Raw genomic sequence first — 24,272 nt, 5'->3', positions numbered from 1 at the left:
ATACAGTGAACATTCCTGGGCTGGATAAACAGAAGAACACAAATCAGTGCACGTTAGCTGACTACTGCTGAAAGACGTGTTGTTTTTAGGTGGTGTGCAACTATGTCAAAAGATTAAGGTTTTTTTTCTTAAATCTATCTGCAAAGTAAAGGTGTACACTGAACCTTCTGTAATACCCTATGTCAAAAGCCTGCTTATAGTAGAGAACATGAGCTAAAAACCAGAGCTGAGTGACAGGGTGCATACCTTCTTGTAGGACAGATCTGCTTGCTCTGAGGTGGAGCAGCTGACCCAGCCTTTAAACTTCTCCTTCATCTCTTTAAGCAAGTCATCCACACAGTCCTGGAGGTAGCAGTGGTAGTCGGAGGGCTCGGTGGTGCTGCTGCCACCCCGAAGCTCCTCCAGGCTGAGGGGACGCAGGTCCTGCTCCGTGTACGAGTTCCGGCCCCTGCTCATTTCTTCAGGTATCTGAGGGGCAACAAGGGTGAAATCATCCTTTTGCAGCTCTCTCCACAAATCACAGAGCTAGCTTAGCAGCCTGACAGCCACAGAGAGATGGGTACACTAGTTTTGTAAGCGGTAGGACATGTACATGTCAGGCCAAGCACTCCGTGTGAAGAAATCTGAAAATTAGGTTTGTGACTTTAACTCAAATTAGTCTCTCACTTATGGAGTGTCTATTTTTTTTTTTGTGGAGTATCCCTCTTCCCTACACAACTCAGATCCATTCCCATAGCAGTTTATCCTGCAGACTGAAGGAAGGGCGGATCAGTTGTCAGCCACAAGAAAAGAGACCAGCATGTCTTCAGTTGAGGGCTCTGAAAAGACTGAATAACAGTGAGGAAATCTAGGACTCAAGACTTGTCTGTTTCTCCGTTCTGGGCCCTAGGGGGAGCATGCTTTAGTTCCTACAGACCCTTCAACCTACGGTTTGACAGTGTCATGTTCCAGGACGCTTTTGTGGCCTAGTCTTGCAAACTCTTGGGAATTTAAGTATAAAACAAGCACTGAAATTCCTGGAAACAGCTTCTTGCTGTGTAATTAGAGCTGAAGTTCACAGACCCTCATGGCTGCACAATAAAAGCTTGAAAACATATTTCAAATGCAGTTTGGATGTAACAAAAATGTCCCAATGTCACAATGGCCTCATGATTTTTGCGCGCCAGCGCCAACAAAGCAACTCTATTTTCTTCTGGCACCACTTCTAATTCATGTATGTACCCAGACCATGATATAAAGTGTTTTGTTTTGGTTTTTTTTTAAAATGTTTATAATGTACTAAACTTTACTAAAATAAAGAGACATTGCTAGATTTCCCTTATACAGCACATCTAAGCCATGTTGGTCAACATTCCACCCATCAGTTTTGCAAATAGTTGTTTTACCTGAAAGAGCTTCTTGCATTCAGCAATCATGTGAGCTAGCCCTTGGGTTGCAGCCAGATTTTCATTTAGGTCTTTCTGATCAGGTTTTCCCAGGCTTGGTTTTCTTTGCATCACCCTTCATGGGGGAAAAGAGCACACACACATACGAATCCAGTTACTTAATGCAGAGAAAGAGAAACGCTTGGTAAGATAATGGTAGGATTCCCAAATCTGCCGGTGATTTAGAGCAGTGCTCCCTGGGACCAGATCTTGGCATAGTGTTACTGACTTCTCCCACCCCTCTCTCTAAGCCTTTTCTTTGGAATCCCCCACGTTTCTTCCTTCTTAAGAACTTGCTTATATTTGAACAAATCTCTAACAAAAGGTAGGATCCAATAATTGTTCTACACCTGGTGCCCTCTAAGGTGTGATCACAACTGGCGGAGTCAACGCGAGACCGTGCCTGTTGCACATCGCCGCCACCAGCTGAGGTATGGGACCAGCAACAATGAGCCCTGCTCCCCACCGACACACATACCTGGGGGAAGAATTCTCTCTTTTGAGAGTGTTTAAGTGGAAGAGGGAAGGTGCTAAGCAGACGGCCAGGTTTGTTGGTGTCATCTGGTTTTCCTTCACTGCAGCTGTGACATCACTCAGGAAATAGAGAAGAATCTGGAGGACCTCCCTGTTCTCATCGGGTAAAAGCATAATGGCAGCCTTGATAGCCTGGAGACGCTGATCCTTTGGCACATCTGCATAATATTAGTAATTCTCTCATCAGGCCATTGATTTTCCACACACACAGCATGAATACATCCCAAAGCAAATCCAGCTTCAAATATTTGACTTGAGTTTGAAGCGATTTCCTTCAGGATGCATACCATTCGTAGGAAACATGAAGGCATTTTTTTTTTAACTCGCTAGTTTAACTACCCTCAGCTATTTCCTGCCTCACAAGAAATGCAAGCAAGAAGAAGCTGTGCCTAGGCCAGAGTTAATTTTAGATTTCATTTCAACAGCTACATGCTCCCGCAGATGCACTAAAATGACAGAAGCCTGGAGTCAGGCACTGAACAAGCAAACACAGTCCAGCCAATTTAGAAATTCTTTGGCTTTCAAAGAAATTCAAAACATGAATGCATTTTAGAATAGGTGAATTAATTAAATTGACTAGCAAACCTCTTCAACGATGATGTCATAAAATATCCAGAGAGTGCTTTACCAAACACAGAGAGTTGTTTTATTGAGCAGATCATTCAAAGTCATGCGGTGGAAAAAGAAAGTCAATGCTGTGAAGCCCCATACCATTAAACAGCTCCTTGGTTACTAACAACAAACAGCCACTGGAAAAATTTGACATGTGTCTTTATATAAGGCCCTCTCCTCCAAACTTGAAGGGAACAAGAAATAAAATAACCCAGACCAGATCTGCTTCTTGTAAAGGGATTTCCAACAAACCACCTCTGAAGAGTGAACATCAGAGTCTGAGTCCTGGAGCATTTATATCATCAGCAGCACCACACCACCCTCACTGCATGTCTCATAATACACGTGGTGCTAACCAGGTATTTAACTGGTATTTGCTTTGGGCTTCAGCAACTTTGTAAGGCTAGCAGGTGAGTTTAGAAAGCAATTTTAAGCAAAAATCTACTGCTTTCTACACTGTCCCCTCATCGTCTCAAAGCACATTTAAGCCACGTGCAGAAAAATTCCAGTGCGCAGCCTGGCGCGTAACACCAAAGCAAGGGAAATTTTGTCCTTTGCAGAGAAGCAAAATTTACAGCTGCTTTAAGGCACTTTGTTGTACATAGAGAGAATACTTCCCAACCAGCTCTGGGGATTCCTCAGACCTACCGCCTGGAAAGGAAACAACCAGACACTTCTGCAATGCTCTGTTAAACATTTTCTGGCACTAAACCCACAAAGAGTTGCTGTTTAATATGCACGGGAGAGGAGAGTCTGATTAATTTTCTCCATAAAACTTCTTGGGAATCCAAACACACACGCGAATATGCGTGCACTGAAATAACAGTATTTATGCTTTTATTTTAAACTGCCACCTCCACCTATGGAGCTCTGGGAAGTTCCTGTAACCTTTTAGTAACCATCATCATAAGCAAGGCACAAAATACAGCAAGGGATCAAAGAAGCTGGTTTTGTGGTAAATTCTATTGGAGTTAGAATACCATGGGAAGAATACATGGGAGACAGCTGGGGTGGTGTTAAGGAGAGAAACCACAGGATCAGCAAGGTGCCATAGTGCATCAGGTTGAACCCAATGAATATTTCAAAAACCTTTGGAGTTTTGGTCACCAACCATTAATTCATCTTTGGCCATTTTATAAAGTGAGAGTATTCCCAATGAAATAATCTTGAAGTGAACTTTTGAAGGTCAACCTGTTGTTTGGAAAGATCTAGCACAAAATAACCTTCTACACAAAAATTGATTATCTAGCTCACAAAAAAGACTGTCTCCCTTGCTGAAGTTGAACCTGCCATCTCAGAAAGATAAATTATTTCTTTTCAAGTGCATTGATAAATGCAATTTTTAATGCAATTTATTTTAAGCACATTCTGTTCATGGTACCTATCAGTAAAGTAGCTACAAGTCAGTGACACAAAAGCTTTCAACTTAATGGTTGTTTTCAAAAGGTGTGGTGAAGGATAGAAGAATATGGTTTAAAAGAAACTAGATTGTTTTTGGCAGCTCTGCTCTTAAAAAAAAAAATCTCAGTAATTTAGTCGATTTCAATCCCCTCAAAATCCCCCAATCTCTTGTTTGTCTAGTGTTTGCACAGCTCCTCTACCTAGCCACATCAGATGTGGAGCATTTTCAAACTGTAATATCTAGTATGCTCAGAGAAGAGAGGAAACTTTAAAGCAAGTGATGGAGGATTTATATTTGTTCCCAAACTACAGAGAAAGGTGTAATGAAAAGAACTTGTACTATCAATTGTTATACAACTGGAACATCAAGAATGCATTCCTAATGAGGCAGCCTGAACTATAATGGCTGCTGGAAAAAGGCAAAGACCAACATATGCAACACGTGTAGTGCCCAGAAGAGCAGTATCAGAAAGTTCCACCCTTGGTACACAAATGACCATTTGCTGTCTGGCCATAAAAATCTCAGTACTTACACTGGTATATCTGTAAGAAGGTCTCGGAGAGCTTGTTGGTCATGAGAGGCTCCGGGAGGTCACGGAAGAATTGCTTTAACATGTCTGCTACATCATACGCAGACTGGCCTTCGTAGTTGACGCTGTCTGTTGAACTCTCATTCATTTGGCGCAAAGCCTGAATTCTTGATTTGACTCCAGATTTCCTGAACAGTCCAACCTAAATATATATGGAAAGGTAAATATGGTTCCAATGAGTCTGGCAAATTTGAAATGTAAGTATGCTCTTTAGCTTCTCACGTATGGGTTCTAATTTCAAGGAAAGCTTTCTTGCATTAATTATCTGTTTTGTCCTGTTTTGAGTCTGCTTTTTCAGTCTGACTCAGGAACAACAAAAATTAATGGAAGGCTGGGGTTTGGGTGCTGCATGCATGTGGGATGAGAGCACAGCAAAACCCACCTGATCAAGGCAGTGGTTGCGGAGGTACCGCATGGCTTGTTGAATGCTCTGTGGGAGTGGCTGCCCTGTGCGCTGGACGTTGACTTGCAGTGGTACTCCAAACACGTTTCGGTCTTTATAGTCTGGCACCTTTATCCTTTTCATAAATTTTGGTACTGCCCTATTTAAGCAAAGGGAATGACAAAATTAAATTAAACCTCTGTTGACCGTTTATCTTCTGTATTTCCAGTAATTCAGAAAGCCAGTAAGTGAAACATTTATTAATATGAAAAGTGGTGGCGGTATAAATTAGATAATCCATTCAGGGCTGGGAAGAGGGAGAGGACAGAAAACAGAGTTTCTCCAAGAGAAAGGCTTGACATTTGGGGTAATTTGCTGCCTGAAAGCATTAATGTGGTACTACTCCATCAATATTAGTAGGACAAAAGCTACAGAGTAAAACTGCAGGGGCCAGATTGAATTGCAAAAACAGTCAAAATAAATCCTGCGGTCAGTGACCCCTTATAACACTGCTTCTCTAGGTTTCGGGAAAGATGGGCATTTGAACAATGAGCTTTTGTATGTCAACTACTTGTTCTGCAAAGTCCTCAAACTGGGTCCACCACCCACCAGTGTGCATAACAGCAGGAAACTGATGTAATACATTTGAGTTTGTCAGCTAAAAACTTCAGCTCTATAAACAATCCCTTTGAGGGACCCCCCTCCTTGTCAGCCAGTGACTGTTGTTATCCCCACCTCCCACTCCAGTTTCAATGAGAAGCCTTTCCATCTGCTTATGACTCTGAGGAAAAAGTTACTAAATACAAAGGAATGATTTAGCCCTAGATCCCCAAGAGTAGTGGTTTCAGAAAGGAAAAAAAAAAAACACCAAACATTAAAATGTGAAAATATTGAGATCATTTTCCTAATCAGGGAGAAAAGCTGATGTCCAGTGCAACAACTAATAGGACACAGTAGCACTGGAAAACAGGGAGATCTATTTAACATTTCAATACACAGTACAGCTATACAAACAGTGCATTAGATTTACAGCTGACTAATCTGTTACATAGTAAACCAGAACCAATTTGTATTGCCTTATAGTTAAGTTTAGGGCCTTACTGATATATGTATGAATAATACTTGCTTTGTCAAAAAACACGCCAATGGAATGTGAAAAAACACATTGCGATCTCCACAGAGAATCTGAAGCATGCAGGGATAACTGGTCAATACTTATTTCTGTCTTTCAGAACAAACAACTTCTGTATTTAGAAAGGCTGACATAATAACAGCCTTTGAACAGGAGGTACTTTGATGCTGAAGCTAAATACTCTCTGTGACTCCTGGGTAAGGGAGGAGGCTGGCCTGTGGTAGGGAGAAGAAAAATTTTACTGCATCTTTTGCATCCTGAAGGTTACACAGGCTGTACTGCAGATACAATAATAAAAGTGCTTTCTATTTCATTTTTCCAACAAAAACCATTCAGCTGGGTTACAAACACCTGGCCACAGCAGAAATTGCTGCCTAGAAAAAACTCCAGGGTTCTCCCAACCTTTCTTTCTCCACTCCACCTTTTTTGCAAGCTAACTGGATTTACAGTGCTTTGAAGAGAGGAGATAGATTTTGGCTAATGAATCACTAGAACTGAGGGAAATTTACATTATTTAATTACATAATCATATAAAGAAACTAATGCAAATATTTAAGAATAACTGAAGCAAACGAGCCTATTAAGATCTACTGAGGTTAGTGCCACTGCTTGCTAACTGCCTCTATAAACAAGTAGTCCTTTTGCTACGGATAGTGGACATCTTCCTGCTCAGAAAGCTGGCCCGCACTTCATTGCTTTTGTTCCCTCACATGCCCCCTACAAACATACTTCTCAAGCCTAATAAGATTACGCTTACGTAAAGGGTTAGTGATTTTAGCCCTGTCTTAGGAAACCACAAATCACTGTCAGCACAGGCTGGAGGAAGAAGTACAAACATGGAAAAAGAGGGATGGAAGGACTCATTGCATCTTTCCAAAAGTTGCTTAGGATGCGCGCATAGTTGACCTGCCTACACATGGCTCAGTGCCCTTACCAGCTGAAGCCGTGCTTGTTGGAAGGCGTGTACTTCTCCAGGAGAGCAGTCAGCTTCAGGAGGGAGTACTTCTGCAGCAGGTTCATCTGTGCCACAGACTGGCAGTTGATCTGCAGTGACGCCGAGCTGAGGCTGGGCCGGTGGGAGCTCTGGAAGCTGTGCCACCTCAGCCTGTGCCTGCGGAGAAGATGGGGGACAGCACAAGGACCAGTCACTGAAATGCCTCATCAAGACACATGCAGGAATTACCGCCAATGTCCTGCTGAGCTTCCTGCCCTCGGCAGCTGCCGCCTCCTGCGACTGCACAGGCATCAGCCGGCAGCATCTCCGCCTCAGCCACTACGATGCAGCACGTGTGGCTGCTTCAGATGGGAACGTGAGTTCTGAGCCGACCCAGAGCTCGGTGTTAACTACACAGTCTTGACGTGTCAGATATCTTCCCAGGGCTCCATCACCCTTTTTTAGAAGCCCTTTCAGTATTAAGGCAGTGCAAATCAAAACACTCCATTAAGAAAAAGTGTGCCAGATTTTTAAGACACATCGAATGGGAACTAAGCACTTCTAGAAGTCCCAGTACATTTATACATGCAGCTGTAGGCAACTAGCTGACAGCAGAAACCAGGCCTTAAATGATTTGCACCAGTTTTAAAGGAAAACTGGAAACAAACCTAGAAAGAATTCAATTCCTTGCTCAACTCACAATCCAAAACAATCATCCATCCCATGGTAAAACTTCCAGCAGAAACTGGGAGGACAGTGGAACTCCCCCAGTCCCCTACTGTGCTACGGCGATCAAGACAAAGTAAACAAACTTCGTTTTCCCCACAGATCTAATGCCCTAGCATTCTATTAAGAAACAGCCTGCTACTGAAAAGTGCAATTTTTTGAAACTGTCTAAAAGTCAAAGCTTTTACTACACACTGACACAAACCAGACCATACTCATACTGGCTCTCCTAGCCAGCTTAAAAAGCAAATAATCCTACTTGAGGTTCCTCTCCCTCCCACACACCAATTCAGTTTGAAGAATTATCATCCCCCAAAACTGCCTTAACGCTCCTAACGCTGACTTGCTGAGTGGGCTGTTTTTCAACGACGCCTCAGGCTGGACATATAAACATACAGCTACGAAGCGTGGTAATCACTAGTCTAAGTCTTGTACAAATACTTCCCTTGCCTATAACTCTTTTGGGAAGCAATGGGAACAGCACGTGTGTGCTCGAATGGCCACAACTTCTGTTGCTCCTTAACTGAGTGTGGTGCAGATACTACCGAGCCACTGGGACAGGAAGGGACCTCACTGGGGCCACCCCAAGTCCCGGTGCTTGTGATCTCACCTGCTGGACCGTGTCAGAGATGCGCCCACCCCGGAGTCCCTCCTGTCCTGCATCCCCGCAGGCTCTTCCGTTTCGTTCAGCGAATTCCCCGTACTGTCAAGGTCACTCGGTGTGGTTCGATCGTTATCTACATCAAGGTGGATCTGTTTTGGAGAGGAAGGACATGGGGAGATGGAGTCGAGCGCCGAGTCAGAGTCCCCTTCATCTGAGAACTTCTCTGACCACTGGTTTACTATTCTCTGCATCCCTTTGACATGATACAGAATGTCGTCTAGTTCTGGGAATATGTCTTCATTTTCGAGGTCGGCCAGGTCACTCGTACTTGAATAGAGGATTGAGCCTGGCACGTTGTCATAAATACTCAGGCGGCTGCTCACTGAGCTGGAGGAGTTTCGCCTTTTCCCCATGCCCAGCTCTTTGCAGCTATCGCCGCTGTTTTCCCTCCTCAGGGCAAGATGGCCATGTCCATGGAAACTCCCTGTCCTCCAGTTCACAGAGGCATTGCTTTCTGTTGGGGAGAAGTTGCCATTGGAGAGTGCTTTTGGAAAAGTGCCAGGCTTATGATCTTCAGGGATGAAAAACACGGTGTCTTCTGCAAAGCTCCCCCGGTTCTTGAAGTTCTGCTCCATGACATCGCTGAACGTTGACTGGTTGAAGGGGTCAAAGCCTTCCAGGTACATACCCACCCGTTTATTGTAGGCACTGAGACTGCGCGTTCGTGTGATGGGACTGGGTGTGCTGACAGCACTGCTGGTCTCTGACTGACTGCTGCTGCTGCTGGTCTGGGTGGAATTGGAGACGCTCCTCTTTCGTACCATGGGGAGGCTGATGTGATTGCCATTGAGGGCAGAAATCTCCACACAATTAAGTTGTTTCAATTTATCTTCATCCATGCCCTCCTGCAGGATGGGCCCGCTAATAATAAGGCCGAGCTTTGAAGGGGCTTTGCTCTTGCCATGGTGAGAGCTCTTGATTTTCAGGCTCTCCATTCTCTTGAGCAGGCTCTTTGTTTTGGACTTGGCGTTCTTCTCATTGGCTTTCGTGTTGAAGCTGAAGCTATTCAGCTCCTTGGGTGAGGGAAGGCTGCTGAATGAGTCATCATTTGCTACGAAATTGCTCGACGAACAAACGCTCACGACCGAGTTTGTCCTGGTGGTAGATGCCTCGCTCTGCAGGGTTGGTTGGTGGCTGCTGGTGCTGCTGATGCTCAGAATAGAAGCCACCTCCTGGCGCTCACTGAGGTCTGTCAGCACACTCTCATGGCTTGCCGCATTAGTGAGGTGAGGAGCTTCTGAGGAGGCGGTATTCAAGTCTGGTTTTGGCGGGAACACGTCAAACTCTTCAAGCCTTGACCACCTCTTGCTGTCCCTCTGAAAAGTCCATTTGCCACTTATTGCACAAGGTTCATCTTCATCCGAATCTTCGCTCTGCAAAGAAGAAGAAGAACCCTGAAAGTACTGCTTGCAAACTGTCCAAAGAGCAAAGGCAGCTGCATTTAAATACAATACCCGCTGATCTGCATTAAGCATGACCTTGTTCTCACTGAATTTGAAGTGAAAACAGTCTTTTACTTCAGGGAGAGGAAGATTAGGCCATAAAGCCCATCACAGGAAAAGATAACATGGGACAGGCAATATATTTTAACAGTTTTAAAATACAAAAGATACATGCTTTGTAAAAAGAAACAAACAACACAATCTGCTTTAAATTGCTCTCTTCTAAAACCCCTAGTATCCATAGACTTTTAATTAATTGGTCACAGTGGATAGTCCTTAGATCAATGGAAATTCTTGGCATGCATATAATTTTAAACTGGAGTCAGTCAGGGGCTGGGGTCCCTCTGGACTCTGTCCATAGTTACACTCTGTTGATAGGGCCTGTGTGTTTATACTCCTCTTTGCAATTACGAGATGTTTCTCATACATTCTGAATTGTAGCAGCTTAATTCCTTACCCATTCGGGAAGTCTGAAGGGTCTCCTTGCTGTGACTAATGAGATAGCAAAAGAAGCTCACTGCAGGAGTGTGACGCCTCCAGGCTCTTACCTGGTCCACTCTTCCTCCCACAGGCTAGCAGCTAACATTTTAAGAATGTCCTGTGAAGTATCTACTTCAGTCTTGCTTCGGGCAAACTTTAACACTTACAGATAGCGAGCTGCAAGCGCTCACTGACAGCACAGCACGTAAGTAAATTGTAAATAACATCTCTACTGATGATGTTTGACGTATGAGTAATGCCTGAGGGCACGATTACACATACATCACTTACGCCTACAATCTTTTCATCTAAATACTGGAAAGGGAAGGATCCTGGGACTGACATATTTGGTCTTCCAAATATCTGGAAAATGTCATGTTGGAAGAATAAAACCAATGAAGATATTTTAATACGACACCATGAAACCACAAAATAACCTTTGGTGTTCAGACTAGGAAACACTAATTGCCACCCAGCTTCATGAGTTTCACTTAATCTGTTTAGATGGCCTGAATTTCAAAACAAACACACATGCATGCCCCAAACTGTAACTATTTGTGTGCCAGGAACACAAACATTTATTCTCTGAAAAACAAGTAAATTATTCATATTTCAAGTATTTTATTTAAGTATATTTTAGCTCCTGTTCCTCTCTTAGTTTTTGTTTGTCTGGTTGTTTTTTTATATCACATTTCATCAGCTCAGGAAAATAAGTGAAACACCGTATTTATTTTTCATAACTAAATACACATGAGAGACAGCGCATGCATCATTTCTTTGCTTCCCAACTATTACAAACAACTTTTGTCCACAACTCAGATGAAAACCCGAGGACTGGCTTGCTCATTTAACGTTTTCAGGAGGAAAAATGTCACCTGAAACTGCCAATGGATAATAACGATGGTCGGTGGTGAATGTGGTTGGACTGGAAAAAAAGGAGCACTAACGTGATTTGAATTTGCAAAGATATCAATTCAAATATAAGGAAACATTTGTTTCTGTCAGCACAGTTTTCCCCCAGCGTTAAAAAGCTTTAAAGGCTAAGTATTGATTTTAATTAAATGAACAATAAAAGGGAACAGGATCTAAAGTCCATCTGTTGGAACATGGGTGGTGAATGAAAATCAGGAAAGGCTGAAACAAAAGGTAACCTCCAGACTCCAGAAGATCTGGGGTTTGGACCTGATGTTGGGTCTGGTCCAACCTCTAACAGCAATACTGATCATTCCAGTCTTAACAAGGTTCAGGAACAAGGAGGAGAAATCTTCTGGCGGTCATAAACGGCAATCCAGCTGTCTACTACTTTTAAAGAGTTCCTGTGAATGCTGCCTCAGAGTGTTATCTTCTGGAGCTTGGATGCTGTTTCCAACATACCACAAACAGATAGGGAAAGAGGGGATTAATTCCCGGTAAACAACCTCAGAGCCTTTGTATGCATTCTTGTTAAGGGTAGGGCAGCATTGTATTGCCTCAGCTCAGTCATCTTTATCTGCAGTTGTCATATCCCAGGGGACAGTATCAACTGCTGATCCCTCCTAGGACACACACATAGTTTTAAGATGGCTATTGAGTGGTACCTTCCTAGCAAAGCCCAGCAACTCAGCTTTCTGCCAGTACTACCTTACTGGAATTACGGTCGGTGCTCTCATTTCACACCACGCTCCACAGGGATCCTGAAGATTCAGGAAACACTTTTAATTCCTGCTGAGCTCCCTGGAAACATGCAAACATTCTAAAAACGTAGCTGATGTATTCTGTAAATATATTGCTTTAATTTTAAGCTACGTAATTAAAAAACAAGGAAACAATGTGCCCAGTCGTACAAAGGACTGACTCTTTCCTGTGCAGGTCAAGCCAAGCCTAACTGATCGTGTATACATCATAAAAAAATAATACAAGTCTAATGTGATGGTGAAGAACCAAAACTATGAAGGTGACACCAAAGACCACATTCTAACATTCAAGTCAGATCAAAGTGGCTGGTGAGGATCTCCTCCTTCAAGCCTACTCTTTATAATCCTGCCAGAGCTCAGGCAATACGCTGCAACACGGAAAACCTCGCCAGCAGGCAGCAAAGCCCAATGCCTTTCAAACCGGGAGCAGCATCCCAAGGAAGAGTTTGCTAGACAAATAAGCTTTATTCACAGCCAAGCCCTGCAGTTTTCACTAAACGAGAACACAAAATGAATCATAAGCAGAGTTCTGACTGTGCGTCCTTGCCAGGTTCTACTCAGGTGTTATCTTAGACTGCAGCTAAGCAATCTGCTATATGTTGGGGTTTTTTTTTCTTTTTCTTTTCAGTTTTATTAATGTACAATGCTGTAACAGAACATGCTAAATGAACTTACCCTTTTCCTGTGGGGACTAATTTCTAGCTTCATCACTGCACATTTGTTTAAAGTATTTAAGCGCCTGCAAAGCAAAGGAAACCATATTAAGAGAACACACCAGTGTTTTGACAGAGGCTATTCCAGTTCAAAAGCTTTTGTGAAGGCTGTCCCCAACCTGCTTTGCATACAAATGGCCACAAACAGAGTTTCAATTAGAGCCCTAATTATACTTAACCATTAACCCATTACATTTGGGAGTGTTCTAACTTCAGAGGGAGGGATGGATGACTATTTGTCACAATTACCTGAATCAAAGGAAAGAGAAGTTAACGGAAACTTTGCCTGAGCAGTGCACTATATCCAATGAATTGTAATAATTACATTTGTTTAAATAGCAGACATCCGAACCCTGAAACAATCAATCTCGACAGACTGAAAATAAGGGAAAAGGCTTCCTATTTGACACTGTGTACATGTGCCTGTGTGAAAAAAGCATGCTGCTTTAAAATTGTACTTTATAAGCTAAAATCTCCCAGAGGAAAACTTGTTTTCCACTTATTAGGTGTCTGTGAGCAATGATTATTTTCACCACAGTGTTAGGACAACTCACCAGTTTAAAGTAAAAATAAAAAAACAACAAAAACAACAAACCACAAAAAAACCACAGACCTCGTTTTTCCTTCATAAACTGAAAGTCTCTTTTATACATAAAAATGTTCTGAAGGACTAAAATTTAAACAAAACTAAACTGCTGAGCACCAGTAGTTAACCAGTCACCTTGTGAAATGTGCTAGCAGTCTGCATGCACATCTTCAAGTACTGTATGAATGCACATAAGCATCCCTCTATTCCCTGATGAGCTATTCATCTGGCAGGTATCTCTAAAACAAAAAAAAAGTTATCTTTCTTCTCCTCTCTCCCCTAGAAGCTCAATGTGCAGTCCTGAGTACAAACAGCTTAAAGCAGAGCAAAACTTGGCATTATTAACACACAGCTCCACGGCACTTTGAGTGCAGCTGAGTGCAGGCTGCCATGGTCTCCTGCCCTTTTCCCTGCCCTTGTCTCCCCAGAAACTGCACCAGGGACATGGCTCAGCTAAAATCTGCACTGGTGAAGTACACTGGTGCCATGGCAGGGCGAAGGGCAGGAGAACAGGCTGCGTGCGATGCAGAAGGTAGAGGAGCTGTAGCAGCAGCTTCATGGAAGTGATGGTTTGGTCTCTTGTGTTAAAACTTCCACTCATGAGTCTGTACTGTGGGTTGGATGAGGAGACTAACCGAGCTGAAAACTAATCTTTCAATACTTTGTCAGGTTGAATTTCTCCCAGGTCAGTTCCTTGGCTTGTGTGAAGGGTAGTGTGTGCAGGGGGAAGGCAGAGGAGCAGAGCCACCCCCTTCCTTCAGCCAGAGAGCAGCCCAAATTCAACAGGAGCAAAAGTGAGCTTTGAAAAGCCTGATTCATTCTGAAGGAAGTTGTATAATTTTCACATAATTCATCTGAGCAAAGTGTAAAGAAGAGCCTGTATCAGCAGCTTTGAAGAAGTGGAAAAAAATAAAAGAAATGCTGACTTGTCCTATTGCTTCAGATGAGTCTTTTCAGATTCATGGAACTTGTAACTTGAATCTAGAAAATGTGTGCACAGGAAGAATTACTAGTTTGCTCTCTTTCCCCTTGCCTTTTATGCACAGGATTGGTTGCAGATGGTATTTACACAGGGCTCGATCCTGAGGCCATCAAAGAAAATGGAAAAGCTCCTACTGGTTCTTTTGCTGCAGTCGTGAAGTTAAAAAAAAAAAAAAAAAAAAGAAAAGTCAGTTTGATCTATAATTAGACCCAGCCACAACACAGCAGAAAAGAAGAGAAACAGGAAGAATTGCCATGGGTCAAATAGTAGGGCAGTGGCAGGTTAGGAAAGTTATCCAGATCTCTCTATTTTCATCTTTGCTCTGACTTTAAAAGGTAGAAGGCTCAGTCCTGCCAGCTGCAGCTGGTGGGTACATGCACAAGTCCAGCAAATTTCAGAGGAACTGTATTTACAGCATGGGTGAAGGGTGAATGTCCCATCCATGCGCTACACAACAAAACTAGTATTTTCATTTTTAAAAGGCCACACAGCAGCAGAAAGCCACCTCCTTCTCTCTGCTATCAAAACATTCTCCTCTCAAACTCCTGGACCTCAAGACCAGGGAAATAAAACTAGTTTCAGTCCTATATTGTGCAATAATTTACAAATTTCAGTGTTGCAACCTTTGACTTACGCAGAGAGAAGTTATCACCAAATCCCTGTATCAGGCTTTATCTAGCTCCAGCCTGTCTGACCGCTAATAAAGGCAATCTCTGATTTCACAAAGATTACATCCCCAGACTTTTCCCCTACTCAAATTAAAACCCTGAAATAGGTAGAAAAGGGTAGAGCAAAGACCCACAGAGGGTGTTTAAGAAAAAAAATAATCTCGCAATATGCATCTCACAAAAATGTGTATGAAGGCAAGATAAGGTAACCCCCAATGAGTGAGGTTAAATACAATAGCAGTGAGGCAAATATAGGCTCTGTTACATGTTTGACATGACTTCATCACAAAACCAGTTTCCCTTTTAAAACCTAAATGCACTGCAGCGATTGCCTCAGGTCTGCAACTTTCATTACATACTTCACACATCCTGCTTTAACTTCTCCTCAAGTTCAGCAGTGCCCAGTTCCCTGAGCTCCAGGACACTGAAAACACAGTACAATATGCAAAACTGCCTTCCAAATGCATTATTGAGTCCACAAAGCTAAGCTTTGCCAAGATGAGAGTTACCTATACAACTGTCACCAACCTTCACATATGCTTTAGAATATTTTTTAAACCATACAACCACACATCCATTTTCTTCAGATCTTTTCATCAAATCAATACTTGCTAATGAACTGCAATTTTCTCTTCTGGCTCTGGACCTTTAGTAATTCCATTCCCAGCTATAAATTCAACTTATCATTTCCCTACTGACAGTCAGCAGGTCTGCCTCATTCTTCAGCTCCGTCTTATTCTGCCCAAACCTGTCTCAGCAACACCTTTGTGAGGACAAGATGGGAGATGGAGGGATGGGGCAGGACTGCTGCAGACAACAGTTACAGCTGCTTTCACCATCTGGCTATTTCAGTCTCAATTTCTATAATGTCCCCTACCCCAGCCACTTTCTGGATGACTGTCTGGATGACAAGATAATATTCTTTCCCATCATTTAGGTAAGTGCCCTTGAGTCAGCCCTCCATGCATCTTCACATCCAGATGGTATCTTGCTCCTGTGGAGCATTTCATCTCCAAGACATCACTTTTTCTCACTCTCCATGTATTTGTACCCATGCTCTCACTCTGGGTCTGCAAAACCCTCCTTCCTGATGGTGACCAACACAACAGGACCTGCCTCTCAGTCCCAGCCCCTGCGTCCCAGCCCCTGAGCAGCAATTACACTGGAAGCCTGAACCTGCTGCACCCAAAATATAAGGCACTGGAGCTTCTCTCAGAAATGTGCAAATAATGCATTTTTCCTGGTCTTCTTGTCAGAAACAGCCAAACTAGTTTAGCCTTAACTTATTTTAAGAAAGGCATCCCAAACAAGACATTCAAATTTTGCAGTGTCAACAGCTAACTTCAGCTAATTTATAAATAAAAATATAGGTGTGTAACATGAAGTCTCTGTTAAATTTACATACCAGTCAGTTCTAATTGGCTGTAGCCCCTGGTAATTCATTCTGCCCTCATTAACAGAACAAAATTCTCACCTCATGCACCTGAGAAAAGTGCAGATTAGACTTATATATTTTTAACTACAATTTTCTATCTGAGTAACTGTTATGATCTAGCTTTTAACTTAATAGTTTCTTAATGGATTAAAATTCTTAATTCTTTCTTACAGGGCAAATTCCAGCTCCATTATAGCTGTAACTAACTGATGATACAAGAGCTTTCTTGTCTCACTGCAGCAGACAGCCTCTGCGCTGCCTCCCGGGATTCATCTGTATGTTCTGACCTGCAAAGGAGACCAGCTCTCTACAAACCAAATGATACGAGCAGTGAGTGCTGCTCATGCCAATCCACTACAACTGATTTCTTGGATGAGAAGTCCTAATGGTAAAGGATTTAAGAAACCTCTTGTGTAGATAGTGTGGCAGTTTGCCAGCTATATGTAATGAGATTAAATAGGATTTCCATCATGGTTTGCTATGTATTTCATGCTTAGCAACCACCTTTAGGATAATCATGTTTCAGTACTTAGTTTCATCAGCACATTATGCAGCCAGTTATCCTCTAGAGATAAATTCCCAGTCACTAATCTGCATAAAGTCTCATGAAACCAAGGCCAGCAGTACTTTGCACAGTCACTACATGAAGCATCCTAGCTAATTAGGATCATTGCTCTCACATTTTTAAACCCACATTTCATGATAAGATCACTAAATGACATTTCTTAACCATCTGTCTTCTCCTGTTACCAAGTGGCATATGTTATCTCCGTAATTCAAGTCTCAGTCCACCTTTCACTTACAATTTTTCAAGAAAATCCTTAACAGGGTGGGTATTGATAGCTTTTCCATTTAGAGAGGAATTTGGCAAAACACTTACTAATAAGCTGTTTCTAATGTTACATTACTTTTCCTGCTTCCATTAATGAGATTGTGAAGCAATAATAAAAGACGTAAACTATCATTTAAAATGCTTCAAACCTGAAAAAATGTCTCCATCACTGTGATTTCTACAGTCTTTATAAAAAATATTTCTTCACATACAGTAATTAGACCAAGACAGTTAGAACTGCTGGCAGAACACTGGTTGTTACACATGAAAGCAGATTCTCAGTCACCATTCACTGCATACAGTATTAATTAAGCTCTGTGCTGAAAATTCAAATAATTCCAAAAGTATTTTGATTTTCTGTCAAGAAACAGTGATAGAATTAAAGCTGTGAAGCAGCTCTAAGTCTTTTACTGAGTAAAACCTTTTACTGTTTACACACTGACCACAGCATGAGTCAAAATAAACCCAGGCTTCAGGCTGCAATGCAGCATTCCAAACATGTGCCTTCTCCATGTTTTTTAATGAGCTTTACAAAATTAAACAAAGAGGTGTGGAAAAAAAATACCTAAAGGGGGAAAAGTTGTGATAATGTACTGATTTTATCTAACACAAATGGTAAAGGGCCAAATTCAGAGGGCAGATATAGGTTAACTGTAAAGAAGAAACTCTTCACCATGAGGGTGGTGAGGCACTGGAACAGGCTGCCCAGAGAAGCTGTGGATGCCCCATCCCTGGAAGTGCTCATGGCCAGGTTGGACGGGGCTTTGAGCAACCTGGTCTAGTGGAAGGTGTCCCTGCCCATGGCAGGGGGGTTGAAACTAGATGAGCTTTAAGGTCCCTTCCAATCCAAACCATTCTATGATTCTACAATCTTCTGATTAACTGAATTACTGCAGTTTTATTCTGAGGTGGGATCTGAATGCTTCTGGACAATCATTAGCTTCACTTTTAAAGCAGTCTTTGTAAAGATAACTCTGATACATACATCACAGGCTTCAGAATGATATAGTTCAACCTTTAAAAACTTTGTCTCAAACTATAGTAAGACCTATGGATTCTTATGCATATTACATAGAAAACAATTTGGAGATGAAAGTGAAGAAGTTACTTCACAATTAGCAATTTATGGAAAACTTCCTTGTTTCACAAAATATCTATATACCCACATCATTTTGGTTTGCTTCCCCTTATTAGAAGGCTTACAATATAAGCTTCCATTCTTAGGACACATATCTTTTTACTGTCCTCTGTGTTCAGAAAAAGTCCTAACTGCTTTTATTGATCACACTAGCAGCAAATGTCAAAGAGATATAGAGGGCATATTCCTACTTGCACCAGTGAGAAACAATTTGCTACCTTCTTTTCCCATATAAATAATCCCAGGTTAAAAAGTATTCTCACAGGCGAGCACTAGGTCCAAAATACGCTGGTTTGACTGTATCTTGTTTTCCTGGCAAGGAAAGGCTACGCTTCTGGGAACCAGCATTTACTCACATCGCTGTACTTTCTGTTCAATGACTTCACAAAGTCCAGAGCACGCAAATAAGCACACCGATGCATCATATTTTAATATTGATGGAATAGGTGCCCTGCACTTGAGTAGGGCACATCTTGAGTGTAAATTTAACATTAATGAGATTTTTCCCCTCCTAATGACTAGGCAACAGATCTGTTTTCTTAGTCTGAAAATCTTGTAAAGATTCCAGCCCCTCTCTTTCCTTTCCAAGTATGGCAGTGATGGCATGAGAACACTATAAACTTAAAGCCTTTCTTAAAAGGGTTTTGTAATTCATTAGAATTACTGACATTTAGAGTTGCAGACATTGTGCATGTAGTATTCAAAAGCATTCATTTTGAAGACAATTTGGAAAGCTGCCATACCGAAGGACAGAGGCAGAAAACTGCACTTATTTCTAGGTAAAAGGAGATATGAAAAGTTAAGGCATTTTTTTGCCATTTAAGATTGTGGACTCATGCTAGAGGAGGTAACTGATGGGGCCATTGCAATTGGTTTTACCATAAAATCCCTCATGCTGAAGCTGTATTTCTGTAAGAGCATGCTGCCACACACAGGCAAGTCTTGCTCCCTCTTTTTCTCCACCCATCCCTTCTGCCCCTGCAGCTGGCTCTGGCATCCTGTCCCATCCTTCCCACCTACTCTGAACTTTGTTATGCCTTTCCATGGGCTGATTTAATTTACCAACCCAGCAAAGAACTACCCAGACTTCTTTTTGTGGGGTGAGTTGAACTGGTTTGTGGAAGGAGTCCATAAAAAACAAAGATACATAATGGGAGCATGGCGCTGAGGGCAGCCCAGGCTTTGTAAGCAGTGGTAAACTCTTAGATTCGCTCACATTCTCCCTTACAGCTAAAGCCACATTCACTCTGGTGATCACAGTGAGCACAGGGTGACGCACTGAGGTCAGTGTGAGGGTTTGTATACATAGCTTTTTGTTTCGTTTGTGTACATAGCTACTCACCAACGTAAGAAGGAGAGTAAGACAGTGCACCAGCGTGGCTTTGCTAATACTGCTTCCAAAAAAATAACTCCTGTGAGCGAACTGATGCTACAGTTGTGTGAACAGATGGCTGTAGCCAGCACAGCTCTGCTTTCAAATACCTAACTAGTTTGGGAATTAGCAATGAAAGCAAATCAAGAAGAATAATAAAAAATACATCGATGTAATACCTGTCACAAAGACTCCTTTGACCTTCCTCCTAAAATTTGTTACAAATAAGATCCCCAAACATCATTAAGCCCAATATATTATTCTAATGAAAACTGCATACTGATAGTGGATAACAAAAAGGTCTCAAGTAAATGGTTATTTAATAGTAGATAATTCAGTTGAGGTTATGCTTTTCCCAGGTTATAGTTTCTATGACACAGGAAGAGTTTTGTTTCAAAATGTAGTGTGATATTTTTCACCTACCTGCATAAGGCCTCAATAGCATCTCTGTCCAGGAAGTCATGCTCTCGCTTGACTAGAGCAATGTCAATTGGAAAAAGTAGATCTGTAGGAACAGAGACAGATGAGGAATTAAAATGACTCTCAATCCCACCAGTGAGTTATTCCAAAACAACAATCTGCCTCTAGTTGAGCTCACCAATATGCCAGTGACTGGCACTTCTTAGGCAACCACGTTACCATCTCAAATGTGAGATGTTTCCTCTTCCTGTACAAGCTTTTGCTGTGCAGCTTTGGTAACTGAAAGTCCATATGCAAAATGAGCAAAGCAGAAATGAAAAAAAAGTGAGAGGGAAAGAGGCAAATGCAACCTCCCTATCCAACATCAGAAGCGTAAACTGACTCAGGCTAGCTTAAGTTAAAGTAAATATACAATCTCCATCAAAGTACTAATATCTCACATTAAAGAAAAAAGGTCAGTAAACCTCAAATATCTGGTAAAGAATGGAAAGCAGAATCTCCTTGGCTGTAATCAAGCTATTGAGAAGTTTGACACTGCTACAACATTAATGAGATATGGACTGAAATGAAAGCAAGCCAAGCTGCATGCAGCCCATACCGCCTCCTTTCCTTAGGAGATTATTTAGATAAACAACTGGGAGACTGAGGGGGAGGAAACAATGTTGGCAGAGAGCTGAAAATTTACTACAGCTCTGAAACAGCAACCACATATATATTATTTACTGTCCTCCACAGATTCCTGACTGTCATGCAGGTCCTGATCTGGCATTCCTTGCACAGCCAAAACTCCCACCAAAGCCACTGCGTGTTCAGGGCACTCAGCAATACAAGGACAAACTACAAATATACTGCTGCAGTTGCATGCAACTTCCCTGGTCCAAGCGATTGTCTACAAAATATCTTAATCTCCAGAGACTAGGAAAGAATGAACTGAAATGATGAAAAGAATAGGACTGGTGTTATTTTGTGGAAAGGTAGTTAATATTCTGGGTTTTCTATACCAACAGATAATCTCTCAATTGAACTATTTGTTCTAAGTTTGCCTGAGGAATAAACAAATTACAACATTTTCTGCAAAATGTAATAAATTCTGTCTTTTCTACAGAAAACCGCAGTTTTAGCAAAGCAACTGAAAAATGCTAACTGATTAATCTCCATCTTAAATGTGTACTGCGTGGGACCACTTCATTTGTACTATATCCAGTTGATTCATAGGTCTCCCCTTCACTATTTTAAGTCCGAGGTGCAAGTAAAGAGGGTGAACACGTTCAACTGGTATTTTTCACCAGTTCTGATCTAAGTTTTTCCACTGAGGAAGTTAGTGCCTTAGAGTGCCCACAAGAAAACAGATGGGACAATTTAAGTGTGAGAGGCAACTTGGGAGAAGATGGCAGTCAGAACGAGTAATTTTTTTAATGCTTAATTTATGCTGCTGCTTTTTTTTGTTGTTGCTGCTGCTGCTGGAAGGACTTGCAAAAGACAATGGTATATTGTTTTCATATAAGGACGGCTGTCTTTCAATGGGTATGGCTGGCCTTGCTCTCATCTCTTGCTCTCATCTCTAAGGTCCTTTTAATGTTAGATCAGATATGGTTCTACATTAGAAACTTTATATAAGTTTAGAGTCTTCAGGTAGGGTAATGGCAACCATAGGTAGGATGTGTTTTCTAAATGCAAGTAATTTTTTTTAGGACATTTACAACTCAGCATAGCATGAAAGTCACAAGCCCATATATTCAGCTGGGAGTCTTAACCCCAGTTTTAACAAAGACTGGAAGTACAGTCCAAGCTCTTCATCCCAAGAAAATCTTGGCATTTTCATTGGCACAAAAAGAAGGAAGAGAAATAATAAAAGGAAATTTCATCTCTGAACAGGCGAAGAAACTGAACAGGCAAAGAAAAGTTTCATCAAGTGCTGCTTTTGAAAGTGCTATTATCATCTCATATTGCCAATGCAGCTGCAAATCAAAGCTCAACGAGATCATTTTTCAAGAAGGTCAGCTCAGCATTTGCTGTAATTTCCAACAGTTATTCACTGGAAATAATGGACTTTCTATGCTCAGTCTTACAAGCAGCAGCTGGAGTTTGTTTTCTAAAAAATAGGAGGCAGATAAGACTACATAATAATTTCACTACGATGCAAGCAATTTAAAGTGGTGTGTGGGAGAAATTCCGAACAATAATATACCTATATAAAAAGGACCTCTAGGATCTCACACTTAAAAAAACCCATTTCTGTATGTTACTCTGCATCAGAGAGTAAGAACTGCTTGCCAAAACTGCAAGTTCCTAGTAGGTTGGAGAGCCAACAAAGACAACAGTTTTGCTCAAGCAAAACCTCTGTAAAAGCAAACATGCAAAGTGAATCCATCCCACAAAAGGACAAAGATGGTAAGTGCAGAAGTCAGCTGTCTCTTTGAGGAGCTGCTACACAACTGCACAACAACGGCTTGTATGTTCTTTTTTCCCTTCATTGTGAGCCTCTGTCTAACACCAACTCAAACCGTTCTGAAAAACCGCAGAGGACTTGGGAATCATGAGGCGTAAAGACGCACCCACACATATGCAGAATTTCCTACCTCTGCTCCATTAGGAGAGCTGGCCGGCAGAGGTGGAGACTGGGCTCGTAGCAGCGGATGATTACATTTGCAAAAATATTTTCCTTTGTATTTTAACTACAGGGAATGTATCATGGTGCTAAGATGATTTGTGCTAGGAAGATGTTTGGAAGACTCAGACTAAAACAGAAACCTGGAACACATTTAAACTCCAAGAGTGTTTCAGTGTCTCATTGGGTTTGGTACATCCATGTGTGCGGTGGGTAGCAGAAAGCAGCCCGGTTCCTAAAACCCATCTTACGTGCTGGCACTTCAGTTTTTCCCCTGAACCTTATTTATTGGTGAATATTACATCTTATTCTCCAAAAATTGTCAGGGGATAGTCAACGTGCAAGCACAAGGTGCCTACCTTCATAAAGCTGTGCGTACTGCGGGAAGCCGGCAGCCCGCAGCCAGTCACAAGCTTCCTTGGCCTCGATTTCTGGAAGAGGACAGAAACAAGACACCCTCCGATTAGTGACCTGCAGAGAAAAAACTCCCTCTCCACCGCTTCTACTATTCCTGCTACAAAATCAGCATGAAGATATTCAGCAACTTTGAACTGAGATACAAGTTTGCTTATCCCAGTTTGCTTTTCTCCTCATGACCAAACATAGCTTAGACTCTAGATAGCCGCTAGCATTCATTCATGACCTACCAACAGCTCATCACTTTAGTACTCAAGAGAAACAGGCACGGATGAAAACTGCAGGAGTCAGGTTATTCTGTACAGGTTTTGTTAACACTTAAGAAACCAGCACCGCAATCAGCTCAAGCAACATTTGTTCAACACATCTTATGATCCTCTTGGCAAAACTATTCTGTCTTGACAGAAATTCCTAGTAAAACTTGTAATAATGTGTGCTTTACACCTTGTAGACAGTACTGACAGACCCAAGCCCAAGAACAACCAACACACTGTACTGCAGCTCACTCAAGTGCGTATTAACTACCCAGAAAGAACCTAGTTTCACTGGAGGTCTCCAAGGCATTTATGAGTTATGTGGTATATGACAGGAAATTCAGCTAACTTTCCCTCACACTACCCAAAACAGCACGCCGCAAAATTAAATTATTCACATACCTGACATTGAAAGAAAGGAAACATTCTGAACATGGGTTATATTAGTCTGTGAATAAATTATACATAAATTCATTTGTTACCTAATACATGCAGACATAAAGAAAATGTTATCTTACTAGCTCAAAGTAGGAAAATATAAAAGGTATCTAGGATTTTCTGCAAGCGTTCAGGAAACAGATTGGGTTAATTATGTTCTAAAAATTCAAGAAAGTGCTACTGGGAATTTAGCTCCCTGCTTAGAACTGATCAAACAGACAGCAAGCAATCAGAAACTCTTAAAGTTCATCTGGCTTTGATTACATTCACTCTTCTTGATGGACCAGAAAAGAAAAGCTTCATTATGTACAACTCAGTAGACAATTTTGCCACCTACTTGGAGAGGATACTATTGCTACCTGCTGTAGAAACCATGTGCAAAGTGTTTTGCTCAGAATTGCTCAGAATACAAGTT

At 41.7% G+C, this 24,272-nt stretch overlaps 1 protein-coding gene across 3 annotated transcripts in view; it reads right to left on the bottom strand.

The window, feature by feature from the left end:
• The window catches only part of DLC1 (DLC1 Rho GTPase activating protein), a gene marked incomplete at its 3' end in the record, with an annotated part of 206,606 nt that overhangs the window by 1,605 nt on the left and 180,729 nt on the right, over nucleotides 1-24,272 (bottom strand). For 2 of the 3 annotated variants that reach the window (XM_080343312.1, XM_080343313.1), the window contains 10 exons: nucleotides 23,108-23,179; nucleotides 20,144-20,225; nucleotides 12,670-12,733; nucleotides 8,346-9,772; nucleotides 7,010-7,186; nucleotides 4,944-5,103; nucleotides 4,505-4,703; nucleotides 1,903-2,116; nucleotides 1,386-1,500; nucleotides 247-468 (listed from right to left, as the gene is read on the bottom strand). In XM_080343312.1, coding sequence (XP_080199438.1) covers nucleotides 247-468; nucleotides 1,386-1,500; nucleotides 1,903-2,116; nucleotides 4,505-4,703; nucleotides 4,944-5,103; nucleotides 7,010-7,186; nucleotides 8,346-9,772; nucleotides 12,670-12,733; nucleotides 20,144-20,225; nucleotides 23,108-23,179 — 2,732 coding nt within the window. The remainder of the gene's footprint in view (nucleotides 1-246; nucleotides 469-1,385; nucleotides 1,501-1,902; nucleotides 2,117-4,504; nucleotides 4,704-4,943; nucleotides 5,104-7,009; nucleotides 7,187-8,345; nucleotides 9,773-12,669; nucleotides 12,734-20,143; nucleotides 20,226-23,107; nucleotides 23,180-24,272) is intronic. The other variant, XM_080343314.1, reaches the window with a different exon arrangement.

Source organism: Nesoenas mayeri (assembly GCF_963082525.1).
Source record: "Nesoenas mayeri genome assembly, chromosome: 4".
Classification (NCBI taxonomy): Eukaryota; Metazoa; Chordata; class Aves; order Columbiformes; family Columbidae; genus Nesoenas; species Nesoenas mayeri.
This window is presented reverse-complemented; position numbering and strand designations above follow the sequence as displayed.